The sequence below is a fragment of the Lygodium microphyllum genome, chromosome 2 (assembly GCF_053477565.2).
Source record: "Lygodium microphyllum isolate KBCC chromosome 2, Lygodium_microphyllum_v1.1.10, whole genome shotgun sequence".
Lineage (NCBI taxonomy): Eukaryota > Viridiplantae > Streptophyta > Polypodiopsida > Schizaeales > Lygodiaceae > Lygodium > Lygodium microphyllum.
The window spans coordinates 136692757-136713045 of record NC_141136.1 but is presented as its reverse complement, the minus strand read 5'-3'; the positions used below and the strand labels follow the sequence as shown (position 1 = coordinate 136713045).

The 20289-nt window shown below is 40.9% G+C and overlaps 1 protein-coding gene across 1 annotated transcript; it reads left to right on the top strand.

The window, feature by feature from the left end:
• The first annotated feature begins 10587 nt into the window (after positions 1-10587).
• LOC148040366 (uncharacterized) lies at positions 10588-12420 on the top strand. The gene has a single exon (XM_087666537.1). It carries the CDS (start codon positions 11106-11108, stop codon positions 11964-11966), a length of 861 nt encoding a protein of 286 aa, XP_087522663.1. The 5' UTR covers positions 10588-11105; the 3' UTR covers positions 11967-12420.
• The last annotated feature ends 7869 nt before the right edge of the window (positions 12421-20289 follow it).

The window sequence follows — 20289 nt, the reverse complement described above, 5'->3', positions numbered from 1 at the left end:
GCGTCGAGGCCCTCTCAAAACTCCTGCTACTAGACTCTTCTTGATTTGAGCCCCTAGAACCTCTTTCCTTGAGCTGGTCATCCACTCTAATAGCTTCTTCAAAGACCCTTGCCAGTGTGTCTTGATGTAAGCTCCAATTGCCGAACAAGGCTTTGTAGAGCTCTTCACTTCATATTCTATTAATGAATACCGTGGATACCGCTCTTTTGGTTGGTCTCTTGCCCATGGGGATTCTCTTGAAGAGGCTCCTCACATGGGTCACATAATCTTGAATATCATGTTTCTCTCTCTGCTTGACATTCATGAGTCGCACTAGTAGGTTATCGGAGTACCCAAGTTTGAAAATATCTTAATGAAGATATTTTTCAAACCATTGAGATCGGCATGCTCTATAGCATCCAAACTTGTGTACCAGGTCATCTGGCCCTTGTCACCTAAGCACAATCCAAAGGCTTGGGAGTGTTGAGTAGGATCGATGAGGCCGTTGGCCTTGCAGACCTACTCAAATTGTTCCACAAAGTTGCATGGGTTGTCATTTGCTTTATTTATCTAGCTGCTTCACCACCACATGAATTTTTTATTAGATGTTAAAGCCTTGGTTGACTCCTAACCCCACTAGTAGCGATGTGGCTAATACTGCAGCGCTTTGCTCTATTGTCGTGTTATCTAGTAGCCGCTTTGGAAGCTCGCTCAGTGTGAGATCTCCTAGCGCTCTCTCGCTCTTTGACAGATTCCTGCTTGCTAGGGCTAGCACTCTCTGAATCTCTCGCATTTCCATACTCTGGCATAAGCTCCATGCAAAACCCTACATGCCATCTACCTCTCCTCCTCAAGGTCCGTTATGATGTCCTCTACCAGTCTACCGCGGTGTTCTAGCTGAGTTTGAGCATTGTATTTGTTCACTAACTGCTGGACGACCTCAGGAAAATTCCCTAGGTCAAGTTCTTTGTTGCTTCTATAGCCTGAGCTGCCCTCTTCCATGTCCAAAGCTTCATGTTTTTCCAAGTTGTTGATCAAGTTGATAAGGTCGGGTAGATCCACTTCCATGATAGTATCTGTCCTCATTGCGTCCGGATTTTTAGTTGTGTTCTTTGCTTGGTCCTACCTTTGGGGATTCAATCACCCTTCTATGTCCTTGGGTCTTCTCTTACCAGTGGATTCTTTCAAATTCTTAAGTCTGGGTGAATTCCTTGTTAATTAAAACCAGTCCTCAACTTACCCTCACTCTGTGCGTGTGTACATGTGTGTGTTCTTTTTATGTATTGTGCGAAATCAGGCTTTTATCTCTTCCCAAGTGTGTTTTGAGGGTTGGAAATTAGAGTGAGTGGGAAAACAAGTGTATAGATGGCTTTAGTGCTCTCGTCATGGGTTTAGTCTAATAGGCTTATACGCTCGATTTCTAGCCGTCCCCATTGGTTCATAAGGTTTTTTGTTATGCCCTCTACTCAGTCACAATTTATTTGGGCTCTACGATGCTGCTTAATATTGTTGACGACCTGCATCACTAGATGGTTGACTAGTGTTATCTCTATGTCTGTGTCTCGCTGATTCCTTTGTTCCTTATGCTAGAAAGGCGTCTCAAGCATCTGTATGGTCTTCGAATGTTCGTATGGCTAGTGTCTAGGTAGTATGTTCTACACTTTAAAAATTCTGGGAAAAATCAGACTCGGCCCAACAGGTCTAAATTGCAGGGGCCGAGTGGCTGATTCGGATGGGACGAGTGGGTGACTTGGATATAGGGGCCGAGTATGGGTTGGCCGAGTGCCTAATGTTTAAATGTGCCTGGGTCATCGTGGTCTGAGTGGCTAATTCGAATGGGTCAAATGGCCGAATATAGAAGGGCCAAGGGCCAAATTTCCACGAGTCTGAGTCGAGTGGGCCAAATGGCCGAATACAAGAGGGTCGAGGGTTGATTTTGGGACTCGGCCTAGAGTCAGCGTAACTCGAACATGCCAAAAACGACACGTTTTTCCCGAAGTGATGAAAACTTCATCAGGCCAAGCGATTGTGGGCTTCACACTAGTTGAGCACCTTGAGATCCTACCTATGCATGAGGGGCAACAAACTTGTTGGCAACAAACTTGTGGGCAATAAACTTGTTGGCAACGTGATTGAAGCGGATCCACGCATTGGAGCTCACACACACACTCTCTCTCTCACAGCCAGGGTTTCAAATGAGCTCCCCCTTGGTCACCTGGCTATTAAACCCCTCGTTTGCAAGATTCTTGCCACTCCTACATCCTCACTTGTCAATCTCAACCCCCTTCAGCACTCCTTCTTCCCATTTTCCATAGATCTGTGCCCTATTTGGCATGTTTTACAATAGCAAACCCTATGCTTTTCCAATCGATCTCTTAACCTTAACCTACTCTAAATGCAACAACAATCAAAAGCAAAATAGTGAATTGATTTCTCTTACCCACTAACCATCAAAAACCAAAAATACTACTTGTAGCATGGATTAAAGACCCAAAACCTCCTATCTATCTCAAGCTATGATTTGGGGATGAAACCCTTACTTTGTAAAATACACAAGATCTAGAGCATGGCAGATGCAAAAGCTATGGAGGTTGAAAGAGGAAAAAGAAAATCATGAAGACATTGACCCTGATTAGGACAAATTGTCACACAAGTGAATTAGGTTCCAAGATTGAGACTTGGATTCATAAACACAATCTTGTGTATTGACAGTGACATGATACTTTAATGGAAAGAAAAGAGTACTATCATTGCATTAGAAAAAGAGTGCAAGTACAATGCTTTATAGGAATTGAGTGGTAGTACTTTCTTCTACTATGCATATGGGATTCTTGTCCTAAACCCTCACTGCTCCTCACAAAGGGACTGAAGTGGGTGTGATTGCAAATATCTAAATACCCCTCCTCAATCACAACCAAAAGTACAAAGTGTCTAGAGGCTTTAGTGAAAGCAACACCTGCAAAGTGTGTGCATACCATAAACATGGCAAAACACCAAAGGCTATCGCAGAAAAGACTAAGTGTGGGTACCATAAACATGATGGACATCCCAAGGATGTAGCAGGGCCTCACAAAGTGTACAAAGGCTGTAGTACAAGGCTAACTAAGGAGTTTACAAGTTTATGTCTAAGGCATTAGGGCTAGGAAATACACAGCTTAAAAAATATGTCTGAATAGAAGGACTTATGATGTTTGTCCTTCTCCTAGTAGTCTTCTTCTTCTTCTTCCTTTTCTCCATTTTCTTCTTCTTATTTGACTACAAATAGATAGGCCTTTTGGGAGTGGTAGAACTTATTGGTGTGTCCGGTCCTTTTGCAAAAATCACAGAAGAGCTGATCCTTCTTGACTTTGTACATGTTTGCCAACATATAATGCATGCTCATCTCTAGAGGTACTTGGTTCTTCCTTAGTTTTTAGCTTCTTTTCCTCCTCTAACAGTGATGCCTAGATATCAACAAGTTCAGGGTTTGGCATATTAATTAGAGTTGTTGATACATTATTATATTTAGGAGGCAAACTCTTAAGTAGAACATCGATGCAAACATCTTCTTCCATTTTAATGTTGATTCTTGCAAGTTGGGTTAGAAGTCCTTCCATGTAATTTAGATGTGTGGCAAGTGATGTGCTAGACTTCATTTCAAGCCTGAAAAACTCAATCAGGAGACCATACTTTGATGATTTAGACTGTGCACTAAACAAATTGTCAAGTCTCTTCCATGTATCCTGTGAAGTCTCACAGTTATCCACATGGCGGATATAGCTATCGTCGTCTAGCTCCAGTTTGATAATGCCCCGAGCCTTATCATCGTTCTTTTGCCAAGTGATGGCTAGATCCGCATCACGAGGCTTCTTTTCTTTTCCAGTGGTAATGGCCCGAAGGCCCTTCTTCATCAAGATCAGTTTGATGCGGGTCTGCCAGGTATGAAACCTAACTCCTTTGAAACGGGCAGTTGGAGAATCTTTGCCCATGTTCGACTTGAGGGACCATCAACAAATTATCTTTAGACTTATCAAATTTAAGCAACAAAAGAGTTGGTTGAGATGTGTTAAGAGACATAAGTGTTTGGTATGGAGTCACAATTAGGGTTTCTGAGAGTAGCTTGGTTTTTTTGACATTGCAAGAGCTACACTTGATCATTTTGAAAACTTTTTTTATGGAAATGTAGCTCTCTTGATGCTCTACCAAAACCCCATGATGCTCCTCAAGATTGATGCATGATTTAAGACGACAGTAGCAGCAAGTGCAAATTTCGTCGGTTTTTCACGATTTCATTAGTACTGATTGAATTCTTCATCAATCCTGATGTTTGTTGTAATAGGATAGAGTACTGATGTTAAGGAAGATTTTCCTAGAAGATATCATGATCAATGGTATCATGTAATGAGAGATCCACAAGCTCCAAGATGCCTATGTATTGCCTGGCTAAGGAGGCCACAGAACAAAACTTGAGAAAATTGACAATGGTGAGTATTGGATGGGGCAATGTCAAGTTCTGAAATGATACAGAGAAGTATCAGTATCGAGGGAACACTTCTCCAGAAGGAAGCTTGGTAAGGTTTGGCCTGTGGAGTGAGATACAAGAGCTTCAATCTGATAGGGTGCTACTAGCTATGGCAGCCATGAAGGCAAGCTTGAAGGTGGAGATGGAAAGTGAGTTCATACACTGAGACTGAGCTAAGTAGAGATGGACCAAAGATGAAGATCTACTAAAATGAGCTAAGGCATGCTTAGCTGAGCTTTGATACCATGTAAAATACATGGGATCTAGAGCATGGCAAATCCGGAAGCTATGGAGGTTGAAAGAGGAAAAGGAAACTCATGAAGACATTAACCCTGACTAGGACAAATTGTTACACAAGTGAATTAGGTTCCAAGATTGAGACTTTGACTCATAAACACAATTTTGTATATTGACAGTGACATGACACTTTACTGGAAAGAAGTGAGTACTATCATTGCATTAGAAAAAGAGTGCAAGTACAATGCTTTATAGGAATTGAGTGGTAGTACCTTCTCCTACTGTGCATATGGAATTCTTGTCCTGAGCCCTCACTACTCCTCACAAAGGAACTAAAGTAGGTGTGATTGCAAATATCTCAACATACTTCAATGCTCAAATTGAAGTTTGTAAGCGCTCAAGCTTGAATTCGTTGGTCACGGCAACGGAACCAAAATGTAGAGGTGAGCTCATGCTCAACTGCCAAGGCCCATGAACTGCTTATTATTCAAGCAGTTCAAGCAAGCACTAATGGCTACCTCTCACATAGCCGATGCGCTATCCCTCTCTACGAGTGTAGTGAGCTTACTTTAATGCTCGATTGAGTTACTTCCTCTCTCAAGCACTCTAATAGCTCCACGATTGGTGATGCACGCTCAAGCATCCTCAAGCCTCTTCCTTCAAGCTCCATCCTTCATAGCCACGCACGAGATGAGACGAGAGAAGAGAAGAAGAAGAAGAGAGGAGATGGTGGAGGGCTTCACGTCCAAGATCCCTCACACACTCACTCCCTCACTCACTCACACTCCCTCCCCCTTCAAGCACTCACAAGCAAGCAAAATAAGAGAAGAAGAGAAGAAGAAGAGTCTACTTTGTCACACACCCAAGAATGAGCTTTCATTCACTTTTTGAACTTTATATACAAAACCCTAAATCCCTTTTGGGTGGTCATCCCCATGTCCCCTTTTTTACATGGCCAGCTAGGCCCTTTTTCCCATTGTCCTCCTCTCTTTCTGCTTAGTCCTATCGCCCATTCATGGTTACAAATTGCACTCCAGAGGTTTTGGCTGCACCTTTGTATTTAAAGGTGCACCTTCTTGCTTTTGGCTTCTTGTGGCTTCCATGCGTCTTGTAATCCTGGTGGTTATTCCCATGCTTTTAGATTTCTTCCGGGCCCACTCTCTTGTAGGGTGCATTTTCCTTTTTTTCTGCCTTGCGCTTTTCCTCTTGATGCCTCGTCTTTTGCTTCCTTTGCTTTGCAATAAACACTAAAAAATCCCCAAACTATCTTAAAAGGAACTTTCAAATTTTTATTTTCCTTGTTCTCGATTAAAAAATCAATTACCTCGTATCTACTAATCATTTTGCATTGAAACGAAGCACCACACTCCCGTAACTAACTATTTTTTAATATAAAATTTGGTTGAAAAAGACTTCTTGAATGAGGAGAGAGGGGGGGCTAAAAGGCCCATTTGTGAGTTCATTTTTTTCCTAATGTCAATTTCACTTATAGGGACAGTATACAACTTATTTACCAAAGCCTTGGCATCTGAACTACCTCCAATTTTGGAAAGGTACATCAACAAAAATCGGCATGGCTTCATAAAGGGTATATCTCTATTAGAAAATGTTCTGAATGTAAATATGGCTATTGAATGGGCCAACTTGTTGGAATAAGAGATAGTTTTTCTTTAGATGCATGTAGAAAAAGGTTTTATAAACTTAACTGGAACTAATTGAAGAAGGTGATATTGCACATGGGCTTCTCTGAGAAATTTATTAACATTCCCTTCCTCCTAGGTAGTGAGGCAAAGCTATGGTTTTAGTCACTGGTATCCTATTGGAAAATTTCAAGATCAAATGCTAGACCTCTTCATCTTCCCCAAGCTTTGATTTTATCTACATGGAGCAAGGAGATGGAAAAGTAGTGGGACCCCCAATGGGGAAGTTTTTTTGGTGTAAGAAAGGTCCCAAAAAATACTTAAATCCTTTGGTTATAGAGAATCTCAAAAAGGAAAAGGAGCTTGGGGGCTTGAAGATAATAGACATTGGCAAAGAATCCTTATAGGAAAAAGCTATGCACTTAAAGAAGTTATCGGAATTTGAGGTCCCTTGGACTGAACTATTGGAAGAATATATTGGGAGAAGAAGAAGTCATTTTGTCTTGCATGGGCCTTAATAGTTTACTTGTCATAGATATCATGAATCTTCTCCCATAACTGCCAAGTGGTCTGCCCTTCGGAGATAACATTATAGAAAACCTACTAAGAGTAATAAAATGATCGTAGATATACACAACTCATCTAATTTAGCCCAATCCTTTGTATCAAATCATTCAAACTTTACACCCTCATGTCTCAATGGCTTATTATGCAATTTATGCACTAGAACCTATCAAATTTGTGCTTTCTAATAGCTGTAATTTGTGCCATCCAACTTGTCAATGTTGAAGATAGTATTATCATATAACCAAATTTGTTGAAGTTAGTACTATCATTTAATCAAATTCGTCAATGTGGAAGATAGTATTATCATTCAACCAAATTTGTGCCTTCTAATAGTTGTAATTTGTGCCATCCAACTTGTCAATGTTGAAGATAGTACTATCATTTAACCCACCAGCTATAATGTAATGAATGAAAGCATAATTCAAGAAAGGTGTGCTATAAATGCCACTAGCTATAATGTAATGAATGAAAGCATAATTCAAGAAAGGTGTGCTATAAATGCCACCAAAACATGTCAAATTTGAGACCAAAATAGTATCTAAATAGATGATACAGTAAAGAGGAGAGTTGTTCATTAACTATCAAAGCAGTCAAGTCAAAAAGCATATGCCCTCATAGAGAATGCATAAACCACTAGAAATTAGTGAGCATGCAACTAGTACCGATAACTCACAAACTCAATGCATCAAAGTGGGATACATCCAATAGGGATACTTGTCATGCATATAGTAGGACTTGAGATAATGGAAGAGAACTGCTTGATACACAACTGATTGAGCAAGTGTAAAGAAGCTCAATACATATACAAGCAGAATGGATATATCATTGACAACAACTTGACAAAGATAAATACTAGCTCAAAGCATGAATCAAATCAGCCCATTAGACAACAACTACAATTGAAGTAAGCTCAACTGCATAAACCCAAAGCTCTACTCAAATAGAAAATAGCTACGCAGCTCAAGTGACTCCCACTAGAATAAAATCAAATTCCAAATGAGCAATGCAAGCCCAAAATATCAAGTAGATGGCCATCCAAAATCCTAGATACATCAAGTGTAGAGTCGGGAGTATAAAATCCAAGAGAATCTTCAAGCCTATAATGTCAATGATCATTGTAGCTATTGGCCAAAGCTCCAATACATGTGATCAAGCTCAAATGTGAAGCTCAAGACATTCCATATGCATATCCAAGTATATAGCATCAATATCATACATTAATACATCCGCTGAAGTACTCGAATATCATCAGATGGCAATAGGCATAGACTTTCACAATCAATTAGCTTGTTGTGATAATATATAGTAGGTATGTCCTAAATAGTAGTTAACAATAAGTCTGTCTTGAACACGATAAACAATAGGTCCAATTTAGTGAACAGTAGGTTTGTCAGGAACTCGGTGAAATAGCAAGTCTATCTTATAAAATAATGAATAGTAGGTCTATCTTGCAACACAGTGAATAGCAGGTCTGCTATCTTGCACCGAGTAAATAGCATGTCCATCCTTCACAAGTTTTTCTTACATAGAGTAAGTAGCAAGTATGTCCTATTTGTTACTATTGTTAGACACACCGGAGTACTTACTGATGCTCAATCAAGTAAAAAAGGAGCCCATACAAGCTATGAGGCATAGGATTTATGCGTACCTTCTTCAGGGCCAACAATTAAACCTTGAGATATACATTTCAAATCTAGACTAAAGCATAGTGAAGAGAAGCTCCTTGAACCAATGCTTTCATACCAATTGAAGGGAGAAGCCCGAGTGAGAGCATGAGCAAGCGAAAGTGATGGAGGAGTGAGCTATGATGGATGGAAAAGGAGAGCAAGAGAGAGAGAGAGAGACTCAAGATGTGGGAACTCCAATAGTCACAATATGTGACTGTCTTTCCTTATTCAAATGTTATTGAAAGAATAAAGAATGAAGTGACAATGGTGGGTGCTCGCCACATGTAGTGTACAGGTGTGTGGGGGCATGTGCCACTATGTAGTATACATGTGTGTGAATATTTTCAATGTAGTAAAACATGGGCGGTGTAGGCACATGTGCCTTTACCTCCAACAATCAGCATGTTGAAATATTGCCTAACTTTGAAAGGAGCTTTCTTTGCTAGAAATTGGCCCCTCCTCCTAAGCAAAACAACCAAAGGGGGTTTTAAAGCTCATGCCCATAAAACATTATCCTCACCATGAAGCTTAGTATGCACTTGATCCCATATTTCTTTTGCAAAGAATCATTCTCCAATCAATATAATTTATTATTATTCTTGTAATGATATTTAACAAATTATAAATAATGTTATTTGTTTTTAATGTAGTTATACAATTTATCAATGCAATTATATTGTAAATTAATATATTCATTCCTTCTAACGATTATACATTATCATTCATTTTGGATTTTCAATTCCCTCGTAAATTGAAATGAAAATCCTCATCCTCCCTTGTCATTTTCATTTTTGCCTTCTTTTTCATGAAATCAAAATTCCGAGAGGGTGTGAAATTGAGATGCCTTAGGCTTTATTTTATACTCGCTCCTATGGTTTGTCTTGACTGCCTTTTTGCCCATGGGATAAATGGAGGAGGAGAAGCTGGTTCATGGAATGCTATTGATTAAATTTTTTTGTGCACAATCTTTTAAATAGAAGAATGAGTTCAATGATAGAGGGTTTGACAAAGACCTCTCAGTCAGTGTAACAAAAAATCTAAAATTAAGCCGATAGCACAACATTGGACGAACGAAGGAAGAGCAAAACTTTGAACAGGTGGAGTGTGTCTACAGGAGGCCTCCATATGCGCCATGTGACCCCTGCAAAACCTTCTATTAATAACAGTAGAAGATATATATAGATATATATATATATATATGTATATATATATATATATGTATATAGAGATAGATAGATAAAGGTTCTCTCTCGAGTCTTGACCACCGCTTGCAAGGAACAGACCCTAGGATGGCACGTGCGCGCTTGCATCATGCATAGCCTTTCGTGTGTGGCAGAGTAACACGTGGCAGCGAGCAAAGAAGTGCGTGAGGGTCCTGGGGTGACGGCGAAGCCAGCCAAAAAGTGAGTACAGAAGCTGGCGACACGTGTCTCGCCGCGTGGCAAGTTGCGAGCGGGCGAGAGCGGGCGAGGGTTTCTGTGCGAGGGCCGAGGGAGGGCTAATTTAAAAAACAATTCTGAGAATAGAAAATTAGCGGGGCTGCCGTTATGTCGCGTGATACGGCCGAGGCAAGAGTCGTGGGCGGCGGGGGCCAGAGAGACCGACGGCATTTCTGACGCCAAGTTGACGGCGGCCGGCGGCAGAGCGTCAAAACAGATGGGGTGGTCGCTGACCGTGAGTCGCCGTTACGAGGGCACGAGGAGCCCGGGATTTTTATTAAATTTATTTTTTTGGTTTTAACTGCACTATTAAGACGGAGCGGCAAAACCAGCATTTAAGGCAAAACTGAAAGCTGAATTCGCTTCTCTGAGGTAAATCAGTTTCCAACTTTTCACCACCCACCCGCGCCGCAGTTTTTCACGAAATAAAATCTCCCTCGAAATAAATTTTTTAACTTCCCCAAAACTGAAAATTTGTATTTATTTTCCGATTATTTACAATATGTGTCGTCAACTACCGACCTTTCCTGTCTTGAACCTCCTGCTGCCGTCTTCTTTTGTGACATTTATCTGAGTCTTGCCTATCACGTCTCTCTCTCTCTCTCTCTCTCTCGACGCTTCTTCAAGCATTCTCCTCCGCCATGGCTGCAATCCTTCCCATACTTTCCCTCCATGGCAACAATTCTTCCCGCAGAAGACGAAGAAAGCTTCTCCCCGAAGCTTTGAACGTAATTCTATTCGCTTAACTCCATCAAATTTGACAGCTTCTATCTTCGCCGCTTCCGGCGCCATTGCCGAGCTATTAGCCCACCTTCATTAATTCCAGCTCTCTTTCACAGCTTCTTTTTCTCAGCCGTTTCCGCCATGGAAAAAGAAAACTTGTGCCCGAAGCTTTAGATGTTAGGTATCAGCCTCACTTCAATAATGTCCCATTAATGTCACCTCCGTCTTTGCCAGCTTCTCTCTTCGCAAGCTTCTCCTCAAAGCTTCAGATGTCAGCCATCAGCTTCATCCAGAAACGAGTAGTATAATCTCCTTTGTTCCCTCGCCTCTGATTCCTGCAGGTGATCAAGTCATGGTGGATCATGCTGCAGCCTCCTGCAAGCGATACCGCGGAGTCCGCAGACGGCCATGGGGCCGATATGCTGCAGAGATTCGGGACCCTTGGAGGAAGACTAGGGTATGGCTGGGCACCTTCGACACCGCAGAGGAGGCTGCGCATGCCTACGACAATGCAGCTCGCAGCTTACGCGGCCACAAAGCCAAGACTAATTTCCCCTTCCCCGTGGAGATGATTGCCAACCAGAACATTAACAGCCATAGCCAGGAACGTCACCATATCATGATGATCGATTTGGCTGATCATTCTGGCAGCAGTTCATTGCCTCAACGTCTGCCTGTTTCTGCGCCAGCTTGTATTTGGCATAACGTTTGGAGCAAGATTCCAGACAATGGCAAGTTACAACCACGGAACGGTCCTACAAGGATTTGTCCATCCCTGGACTCGTCTCGAAGCTTCTTTTCGAATAAGCTGGTGGAAGAGAGGACGCTGAAGCTAGAGCTGAAGATTGCTTCTCCGGCCGCGGATGTTATTCAAGGCTTATCGATGCAGGATTCAGAGAAGGTCATTGGAGCAGCGTCATCATTTGAGCAGCGCGAGCCAGGCTTTTGGATGAAGCAGATGGGGAAGCAGGAGGGGGAGATGATGCGTTCACTGGCGGGAGGCAAGGACGCGGCGTCTAATGGGATTGGTAAAGGGTCGAGCTTGTCTCAGGCAATGGTGCCCCGGGATTCTCCCGACTCCAACAGCGACAGTGCTTCTTCTTCCTTGACCATGCTTGACGCAGAATCCACGTCTTCGCCTCACCTTTTGATCGGACGCTGTGCGAAGCTGTTTCTTGATCTTAATCTTCCTGCGTCTATAGAAGATCAGTAGTGAAGGGTGGCAAAGGAAGCTTCAACAGCTAATTATCAGCGGCAGTTGATCAAAGAATCTACCATTACTCTCCTACTCGATCAATTTTGGCCTTGTACATCCCTTAAGCAGCATGGACCTTCTTCGGAGTACGAATGAACCATTGTTGTAGTTGTCGTACATCTTGATCCAATCTGCGAAGCTCCCGGTAGCACGGAGAAACCCAAGTCTTGCTTCAGAACTGCCTTTGCCTAATATTATTATTATGTGCTTTTCCGTTAAACTAGTTTCCTTGGTCGGCTCGAGCCTCGGGGCCTTCTATCCTTTTTTTACCGGTATTCTGAAAGTTCTAACATTTCATGTTTTCAGATTCTGCATATAAATGGGGATTACTGTACTTACAAGGCACTTGAATAACCGAGTTATTTTTTACGTGTGGCATGACCCTAATCGGCGTCTCTCTTTTAAATCTCAGATTGTTTCCAAGGCACAAAACCTCAGGTTAGCTTTGTCAGCACTTTGCAAATTCAACCTAGCGAGGATACTTCTCCACAAGTTTGTAGTTAAACCACCATCCCAAAATGAGTGTTCCAGGGTTGATCTCGTGAGAACACTATTATAAAATGGAAGCATGGATGCAATTAACATTTGTTCATTAGTGAGGTTTCTTTAAAAAAGCATTTAAAATGGACTTTTAAGTCATGACTAATAAACACAACACATCTTTAAACTCCGAATAATGCTCTTTGACACGGTTATGTTTCAAAACATCTATTGTATTGAATTTACACATACTAAAAAGTATGAAAGTGTGAATTTAGTTCAAACACAGTAAATAGATATGCGTGGAGAGAGAGAGAGAGAGAGAGAGAGAGAGAGAGAGAGAGAGAGAGAGAGAGAGATGTTGCAAGGTGTTGGAACTTGCATTCAAGCTACAAGGCCTTCACAACATTAAGAAGATCCCTTTCTTCACTTTTTATGTTGTAAGAATCCATGGTTTGCATAATATATTTTGCTTATTTAAAGTTTTGATTACCCTTTAGGATTTCTATTAATGTTTAAGGCTTTTACTAAAAAATTTTAGCAAGGTTTTTTTTTAAAGTCTCTATATATAGTATAAACATTTGGTATAAATGTGAGCATAAATATAGTATAAATATTTATTGTACATGTGACCATATATATGGTGTAAATATTTGTTATAAATGTGTCATAAACGTGGACTATTCTATACTTTAAATGGTGAAGTTACAGATAAATGCATTGTTTGTACAAATTTTCTATAATGTGATTTTGGACTTTGTACATATTTAGGGATTTTATTTGTGTTTATGTTTTTTTTGAGACATTGTTTATGAAAGGTGGAGCAAAAGCGAGAGCATGAGTAGAAGCAAAAGGAAGTAAGAGCTATAGAAGTTTAACCACGAGAGCTATTTTTTACTATTTATTATTCATGAAAAATAGGTATTTTTTGATTTATTTGTATTGGCTTATTATTTTGACTAAAACTTAACATTTCTCTGATTTTGTTTTATTTTCATTCATTTTTTCCAACTCAAATTCGAAAAAACTCACTAATTTTCATTAAAAATGACATTTGGCGGGTTTTAAATAAATTAATAACGACTTTAAATCATTACGGGTTCTGCATTTCTATAGGTACAGTCCTCAAACATAATGCAAACAAGGTTCAAACAAAAATTCATGGCATATGAACAACATTTGGACCATGAAACAACAAAAACAAGTAAATTTCTTCATAAAATTGGAGCATATCGCGTGTCTTGTGTGTTGCGGGTTTTTTAATAATTATTCTGAGCAACCCACAAATCGACCAGCAAACATTTTTCAATGCTGAACCTCTTTCCTCAGCCTTCTCTTCATCTTGAAGCAATCCGATCACAGCTGGACAAGCATCCTTCAGTCTTTATTTTTCTTGATTTCTTGCACATGAATTGCCTCTATGCAGGAGAGAGAGGGAGGAAAGAGAGACTGATTTTTTATCTCTTGACTCAGTGCATCATTCCTCGATCCGTTTGTGGCGATGGAGGGCGAATGATAGAAGCATCTTAGGGCCAGGAGCATTCCTCCTGCCTTAGCTGATCAGAAAATCATGATGGAGGGAAAAAATGGGGCGCAAAAAACTGATGCCTCCTCCCCTCCATCGTTTCATTTTGTGTGTTTTTTTGGCTCTTAATTAGAGCTTTAAGGCTTAATTCCCAATTATCTAGTTCATGCATTTTGCTTTCACACTTTCGGCAAGTGGCTTTTTCGCTTTTGAAGGGGCAAACGGCATCGTATTCGAGATCCATCTGGACGGTGGTTCCATGGCATCGAAATCTACAAAGCTGGGCCCCATCATGCTTTCCTTGGCTTCCAAATCCAGTAGCTGCTTCACAACCCCGAAACTTGCGGGGATTAAATGGGGGATCAAACAACCTCGGAATTGAGATCTGAGACGTACGTTGGATTCATGACATCATTTTGCATCTAGAAAAACTCTAGCTCGGCCATCCGCCATCATTTGATTTTCCATGCAAATTAACACTAACGCTTTAGGGACTTGCCGCTTAAAATCGTACTGATTGCCATCGCCCCCTTCGACGAAGATTATTTTTCCCCTGATATTCATAATTTTTGGCTGTTTTTAAGTATTTCTCGACATAAAAAATCATCTATCATTGGCGATCATGTGATAGGCAGTCAACCCGTCGAATCCCACGAATAGATCTGCACATAAACAACAAAAATGAGCATTAAGGTGATACAAAAAATGCACAATACAACACATCACAATGCATACCCTACCCCTTGACAAAACCAAGGCATAAAATCCACGAGAAGTAGGCCCAGCATAATCTGACAGAAAGTCTGAAGCTGACTAACCAACTGCTCCAACACATCCAAGCTAAAAAGAACTATCAAAGAGGTCGCCCTAAGTGGTGATCTGAACTACCTACCTAACTAAGGACAACTCAACCAGGAGCTTCTACTAGGCAAGAACTCCTGTAGCTTGATTAAGAAATATTTTCTTTTAGCATAATTCTTTTTTTAAAAGGTTTTTATTTCTCTATACTTGGGCATGTAAAAAGGAGGGAGCCGAGCGTAATGACCCAAGGAGAATAGGGCATCGGCCTCAAGTCCTGTCTCGATACCCAAGAACCTATCAAACCCTCACAAGGCGACACTTAATCCTTTTCTAATGCTCACTTTTATTTTCGCTCCAACCTTCTTTTATTTTCTTTTTTTATGGCAAGATATCACCCCAAGGAAGACAAGGCATCGGCCTCGGGTCTTGTCTCATCCCCAAGAACCTACCAAGCCTCCGTAAGGCGATAAACAACAGCTCAAGTGTTTTTCTTTTTTTCCTTTTCTATTTTTATAGGGGTCAAACCCCTTTTTACACACATCTGTATATATATACTTTCTTTCAGATATTCAAGGTTTTGTCTCTTTTCATCATTATTTTAATAGGCTTCTCTAACTGCCTCACAACTAACAGGAACTCCTAGAATGGCCGCCTAGCCGGTCAATATAACAGGGTCACGAGAACTTCCATCTAAAACAGGTCTTTCAATGCCTGACAATGTCTTTACAGAAGCCAACAACTACTCAGTGTTGAGATATCGAGCTCCACTCGTGATATGCCAGGGTGACTGTTGTGCATTTATGTCTACTCTAGTTCATGGCTCAGTTAGTATGCTACCTTAGTTAGTTGAGTTTGGTTTGAGACCCATATATAGGGTTCTTCTATTTCTTTGTATTAGAGTTCTTTTGGCTTATACAACTAAGAAGAGAAAAACTGTTTTCAGCCTCCACCCTTGTGTGTATTCCCCCATTGTGCAAGCAAGAAAGCTACAAGTGAAACCCCTTCCTTCTCTCCCACAATCTTGACATGGTATCAGAGCCTTGTTCATGGTAAGGAGCTCAAGAAAGCAAGCCAAGCTCGCGGTGTTTTGGTAAGAGGAGCAGTGCTGCTTTCATTTTCTATTTTGGGAGCAAATCTCTGCAGGTAGTACAGCCAAAAATTGCAAGAGTGCATTGTCTCAGGTTGAGATGCCCTTCGCGGTGAAGCAAGAGGGCAGTATATACTGGGGGGAAGGCTTTAGCTCCTGGTGACCCTGTTTTTTTAATTTGAGGCCATTTCGGGGCCTGTTTTGGAGGCGGAAGTTTTTTGCATGCACTCAGGAAAAGGCCCAGTTTTATGCTGTGCGACCACTGTTCTACAGGTCGGTGAAAAGTTACCACAGAAATTGCATCGTATGCTTATGTGCAGAGACATTGGGAGTTACAGAATCATGCTTGGTTCCTGTTTATGCAAAATCGTCACTAGGAAGTGACTGTGTGGTCAAATACCACTTTTGCTAGTTTTGCAGATTTGCCCTTGTGAGGGTGAAGCTGTGTTTTTTGCAGTGACAGAACTTTTTGCAGTGTTCTATAATGGCATCTGATTCTCTTTCACAGATTGTAACTGAAAAGCTTGACAAGAACAACTTCCAAGCATGGAAGTTTAGAATGACGAATTTCCTTATGGGAAAATGATATTGGGAATTTGTTGCAGGAAATGAAGAAGAACCAGTTCTTCCTGATGTTCCCAATCAATAGCAAATGCAGGCATTCAAAGCATGGCATAAGAGAGCCAGGAAAGTTATGTACTGGTTGTCTATCAGTATTTCAAACTCTATGATTGTGCATATTCAGGATGCAAGTACGCCAAAGGAGGCATGGGATACTTTGTCAAAAATGTATAGCACAAATACACAAGCCAGGAAAATGCAGCTCAAGCAAGAGTTGCATAATGTGCAAAGAGAAAGTATGAGCATCAATGACTACCACATGAAGGTGAAGAAGATTGCAGATGCACTTGCTTCCATTGGGTCGCCAGTGGAAGATGATGATTTAGTTTCTGTGACCTTGAATGGTCTAGGCAAGGATTATGCACAGTTTCGGACATCCATTTCAGTTCGTGAAAGATTTCCTAATTTTGAGGAGTTGATTGGTCTTCTAATTTCTGAGGAGCAGAGAAATGGTGGTGCATCTTCTTCAGGAGGAACTTCAAAAGAAACTGTCTTCTACTCAAATGCTGGAAGAGGTAGAGGCAGAGGTAGAGGAGGTCGATTTGGAGGCCGTGGTAGAAATCAGAATATGCAGCAAACTCAAGAAAACTAGTCCTATGGAGGAGGACGTGGTAACTCTAGAGGCAGGGGGAGCTAAAGAGGTTGTGGTGGATGGCAAAGAGGCCAAAATGCAAACAACAATGTTGAATGCTACTACTATGGTAAAATGGGTCATATGGCTAAAGACTGCTATAAAAAGCAGAATGACATCATGAATGGAAAATTGCAACAAGGGAATTATGCATCTTCTAGTAGACAGGGTGATGACAGAAATGAGCATTTGTTTATGGTGCAGCACATGAACAATTCTGTGACAAGTGTAGAAGAAAGCAACGATGCATGGTATGTTGACTCAGGTGCATCAAACCACATGACAGGTCATGCAGAATGGATGGAGAATGCAAGGAAGATGGAAAAACCAGGATTTGTGGAGACTGGTGATGATACTGCACATCCTATTATGCAGATTGAAAAAATTCCTTTGTCTATGCAGGATGGGAAAAAGAAATACCTGTCCGATGTATTTCATGTCCCGAATATCACCAAGAATCTGGTTTCTGTTGGTCAAATGGTTGAGCAGGGCTTGCAGGTCAGATTTAATCCTCATGGATGCTTTGTTGAGGATATGAAAAATAAAGGTCGCTTGATAGCAAAATGAAAGAAGAAGGGCAGAATGTTTACGTTGGATGCAGACATGTCTGAATTGAGTGCAGCAATGTTTGCACATGGGACCGGTGTAGTTGCAGATATTGATATCTGGCATAAATGCATTGGTCATGTTAATGTACATCGACTTAAATCAATGCAAGCCCAAAATATTATTGCAGGATTGCCTAAATTCAAGGTTGCAGAAATGCATAAGGTATGTGAAGACTGTCAGTTTGAAAAACATGCAAGGAAACCATTTCCTAGACATGTTCAAGAGAGTAAGAAGCCATTGGAATTAATCCACTCTGATGTGTGGACTACTAAAGCTGCATCTCTTGGAGGCTGTCATTATTTTGTCAGTTTTATTGATGACTATAGCAGAAAAGTTTGGGTGTATTTTATGAAAAAAAAAAGTGAAGTTTTTGGGCATTTCAAAACTCTTAAAGCTATGGTTGAAAAAGAAACAGGCCTACAAATAAAATGCCTAAGGTCAGATGGAGGGGGAGAGTACCTCTCAAATGAGTTTGCAAGGTTTCTGCAGGAGCATGGCATAAAGCAGCAATATTCATGCAGTCATACCCCACAACAAAATGGAATTGCAGAAAGGAAAAACATGCATATTGGAAAGGTATCTCGTGCCATGCTCAACGAAAAAGACTTGCCAGATTTTTACTGGGCTGAAGTAGTTGCTACAGCAGTGTATATAATGAACAGGACTCCCACTACAACAATACATGGGATGACTCCAGAGGAGAGGTATACTGGTAGGAAACCAGATATTTCTCATTTGAAAATTTTTGGTTGCATTGCCTATGTACATGTGCCAGATGAGTTGAGATCCAAGTTGGATCCAAAAGCTGAGAAGTGCATCTTTATTGGTTACTCTCTGCAGCAAAAAGGGCATAGATGCTATAACCCTTCTACTCGTAAGTTTACAATGAGCAAAGATGTTGTTTTTTATGAGATGAGTAGCTGGTATAAACTAGTAAATGTGATTGATGACGTAGATGCACAAAATGGTAATGTTGCACAGAATTCACAGCAGCAGTCACAAAATATTAGTGGACTTGGAACGTCCTCTAGCAGTGGTTCACATTCTTCACCATGGACATGCAGATTGAGATCAGGAGAATCTTCTCAAAGCAATGCAAATAGTGGTATGCAGGTAATACAAAAAGGAAAAGAGAAGGTTGATCAGCCTATGTTTGATGTGAATGCAGGTCACTCTTATGTGAATGGTGAATCCAGTGGCTCAGAACAGAGCATTGATGATGAGTTGGGTATTCCTTCTATTGTTACACCTAGAGTAAGGAAGACCAGGGATGTTTTGAGAGCACCCGGGAGTGAACCTATTTTGCACAGGTCTACGAGAGCTAGGTATCATGTGGATAGGTTGTAATATGATGGATTTACAGCCATTCACTATGCATATATGGTCAAAGTGATACATGAACCAGAACCCACTTCTTTTGAGCAAGCCATGGGAAAAGAAAAATGGGAGAAAGCCATGGATGAAGAAATGGATGCCTTGGAAGAAAATGCTACATGGGAATTGGTACCTTTGCCTAAAGGTAAGAATGCAATTGGCTGTAAGTTGGTTTATAAGGTGAAGCACAATGCAGATGGTTCTGTGAACAGATACAATGCAAGATTAGTAGTCAAGGGGTATGCACAAACATATGGCATTGACTATGAAGAAACATTCAGTCCGGTTGCAAGGATGGCAACCATAAGAGCAGTCATTGCTATGGCTGCATCAAAGGGATGGTCTTTACATTAGATGGATGTAAAGAATGCCTTCTTGCATGGTGATTTGCAAGAAGAGGTCTATATGGAGCAACCGCTAGGTTATGTGTATGCTGTTCATCCTGAGTTTGTTTGCAGGTTGAAGAAAGCCTTGTATGGCTTGAAGCAAGCACCTAGAGCATGGTCTGATAATATAGGACAGTATCTTGTCACTATTGACTTTCAGATTTTCAAGGCAGATTTCTCACTTTATGTGAGAAAAACGGAGAAAGGTATTATGCTACTTGTCATTTATGTTGATGATTTAATTATGACAGGTGATAGTGATGAAAATATTTTTCATGTGAAAATACTATTGAAGCAGAAGTTTGAGATGAAGGATTTGGGAGAGCTGCGTTATTTCTTGGGCATTGAGGTGATGAGATCACCAAGTGGGATACAGCTCTTGCAGAGGTAGTATGGATTAGACATGCTGTCCAAATATGGGATGACAGGCTGTAAGCCTATTTCAGTTCCTTTGGAGCAGAATGTGAAGCTGAGCGCAGATGTAGGTGAGCTTCTAGAAGACCCTACTATGTACAGATGCATAGTAGGAAGCTTGATTTATATGACTATTACCAGGCCAGATTTGAGCTATGTTGTTGGATTGGCAAGTCAGTTTATGCAAGCTCCAAGGAAACCGCATTTGGATGCAGGTAGACGCATACTCAGGTATGTGAAGTCCACATTGCAGTATGGACTATTTTATGAGACTGGGGTTCAGATACAGTTGCATGGATACACTGATGCTGATTGGGCTGGTAGCATTTCTGATAGATGATCTACCAGTGGAT

Coding starts and splice junctions, on each gene's coding strand:
- LOC148040366 (XM_087666537.1), top strand. CDS start 11,106: ATGGTGGATCATGCTGCAGCCTCCTGCAAGCGATACCGCGGAGTCCGC.